The following is a 2820-nucleotide window of genomic DNA, read 5'->3' as shown; positions in this document are numbered from 1 at the left end:
AACGGGAAGCAATATTAGTATCCCCATTATACAGAGAGTTTAATGACTTCCCCAAGGCCATGAAGTCTAAAAGGTGCAGTGCTGGGATTCAAATCCAAGTACATCTCACACCATAGTCCACACTTGGTCCCCTTATCATGCTGTTTTACTCTGGTAATAACCATATTATTAACAATATCCAATCATACCCTGTGGCTAACAATATTGAAGTTATAATATTATTTAGCAAAAACATATGAGCATTAAAACCCATACCTACAAAAGCCCAAAATCCATCTATGTTATTTAATCTTTTTAAAAAACGATATTGGTAAGTGGAGGAGGTCCAAATTTCAAAGCATAATTTTGCTATGAAACCTTTAAAATCCTTACTCAAAATTGCACTCTCCTTATAATGCTAACCTTTAGCCTTTCATTTTTATCCTGATGGTGTAATAATTTCTTGGAAAAACTTACAGAAGGCTATAAAGAGAGATACTTTATATTCTTTCACATTGACTTTTAAACTTTTACCCCTTTTGACAAGTTGTTTCAAACACAAAGTGATTTTAAGAGAGAACCATGTATTTGATAGTCATTTCTATAAACCATCCCACATTTGATTAATTAAGAATGATAACAAACCAACTGGCCAATTTAATCAGCAGTAAAAAAAGTTATTTATTTTACATTATTAAGAATGAAGCTATTGCTAAAACTCAATATAAAACATTTCCCCATAAGATGTTTACCACAAAATTGTAATAGCATTTGTAATAATGCTTATAACCTTACCTTTTGCTATGCAGGTGTTATTTCTTTCTTGAAAATTCTGGTCACACACACATTTATATGATCCTTCCACATTTATACATTGTTGGGAACATGTGCCAAACACCAAACATTCATTAAGGTCTAGAAAAGAAGAGCTCAAAATAGCATCATCATACTCCCAATTCACACTCTCATTCTTTCCATGTTTCAAAAAAGGCCAAAATTACTTTTCTTACTTTAACTTCTTATTCCTATATCTGTCATTTTTTTTTCAATCTTAAGTCTTTGACTTACTGTGTTATATTTTTGGGGCCATAATTTTTTCAAAATAGTTTCACTAAAAAAAAATTCATCAATTGTTTCTGCATTGCCTATGTTAATTCCTTAAAATACTAAAATATCCATTTTAAACTTCTCTAGTATTTTTATTCACTCAAATAAACATCTCTTGAGGTTCTCTTTTAAGCCTGTTTCTGACTATCTACCTCCAGACCTTTGCACATGTCGTATGCTATTTCTTTGTCCTATATTGTCCTTGCTCACATTTACATACAGAAAGAATTTCTACTTCTCCCTCAAGATGCACCTGAAGTAAAGTCCTCCTTGGTCTCCAACAATGTCCTGGAATAATGATTCATCCCTAAGTTTCTCCACTTTTTGCTCTCCCGGTATTTCTTACTTACAACATCGCTCTTACTATATTTCAGAAATACAGTCATATATTCATGTCTCCTACTTGATTGTCAGTTCCTTGAGGACATAAATTATGATGCATTCCTTTTTTATTGCCACGTTTTACACAATGGCTGGCAGAGAATGAAGACATGAGTATACCTCAAACACACTTCTGGATTCATACATATGACTGTGTAACAAGAAGGGCTGTATTGAGCCTATGTGAATTAAACAAACAAAAATCTGTATGCCTATATAGAAATAAATACATCTAAATCACAAGCGTAAATACATAAATCATAAGGAATATTCTGTAGCTTGGTACGTGCCTCTAATTTTAGAGCTTAAGCAAAGCCAGGATTTAGGTCAGGTGATTCTGGTGAATTACCTACCTTCTCTCTCCTTTCCTCCACTACTTTTGCATTTAACCAACATAATTCCTCTGCCCCTTTTATCAATCATAGTTTCCCTAATTATATAACAAATCTAAGAGAGAAATTATTCCCTTCAATTAGGGAACTTAAAGATCATGACAATAATAACTATCTTTTGCTTAGCACACAATAATTGTAAGGGCTCAATGTTATAGATAAGGACTTTCCCAGTGACACTTGTAAGTAACAATGCCAAGGCTTAAACTCAGGTTTTCTGATTCTATTTTCTCCACTATGATACCTTGCCTAAGGAGAACTTAAGTATTTTTGTGACAATTCATCTCTGTGTTTGGTTGAAATATAGGATAAAGAGATGCAACAAAATGTATTTATTTGTTTTTAATGAATATTTTACATGGATAAAGTAATACACATCTTACAGCACTTAACCATCAGAATTACAAAAAATGTTTCTGATTTTTCCAGCACCTGCAACTGAACTGGAAGTTATTTGTTACTATGGTTTCCCTTTGGTATGAAATCCAAATAAGCAAAAATCTTCATGATTTGATAAAATCTCCACTCTTCGCATGTCCCCATATGGTCACCATTTTCCCCTCATCTCTATGATAAGGCCAGGATCATAAGCTTTTGAAGAGGAAGGAGGAAGCCGGCACATGCCTAGCACCCACAACAGTGCCTGGCACTCAGCAACTGTTAATCCCTTCCTACTTCTCTTCTGCCACTGCCTTTGATTTTTTTTTTACCCCCCTTAGATACTCTAATTGAAGCATCTGAGCTTGAACATCAAATAGCAATTTCTCATGCATTTTTTGAGATACACAAAGGCCACAAACAAATTTAAATTTTTTGATTACAAAATCCATGTAATGTCTTTCCCCTCCTCTATACCAAGTTAAAATTGCTTTCTTCATTATCAAAACTTCATTTATTAAATAAAGATGCCAATTTTGTTAGAGTTCAGAAGTTACTCATTTGCACAACAAAAGTGCATAAA

At 33.3% G+C, this 2820-nt stretch overlaps 1 protein-coding gene across 1 annotated transcript in view; it reads right to left on the bottom strand.

Annotated features, from left to right (window-relative positions):
• The window catches only part of LRP1B (low density lipoprotein receptor-related protein 1B), a 542706-nt gene that overhangs the window by 156309 nt on the left and 383577 nt on the right, over positions 1-2820 (bottom strand). Inside the window, exon 32 of the mRNA XM_012650500.1 lies at positions 775-894. Within this exon, the coding sequence (XP_012505954.1) occupies positions 775-894 (120 nt within the window). The remainder of the gene's footprint in view (positions 1-774; positions 895-2820) is intronic.

The sequence above is a fragment of the Propithecus coquereli genome, unplaced genomic scaffold (genome assembly GCF_000956105.1).
Source record: "Propithecus coquereli isolate 6110/MARCELLA unplaced genomic scaffold, Pcoq_1.0 Scaffold33, whole genome shotgun sequence".
NCBI lineage: Eukaryota > Metazoa > Chordata > Mammalia > Primates > Indriidae > Propithecus > Propithecus coquereli.
Note: the sequence above shows the minus strand (reverse complement) of the source record. Positions and strands in the feature narration are given on the sequence as shown.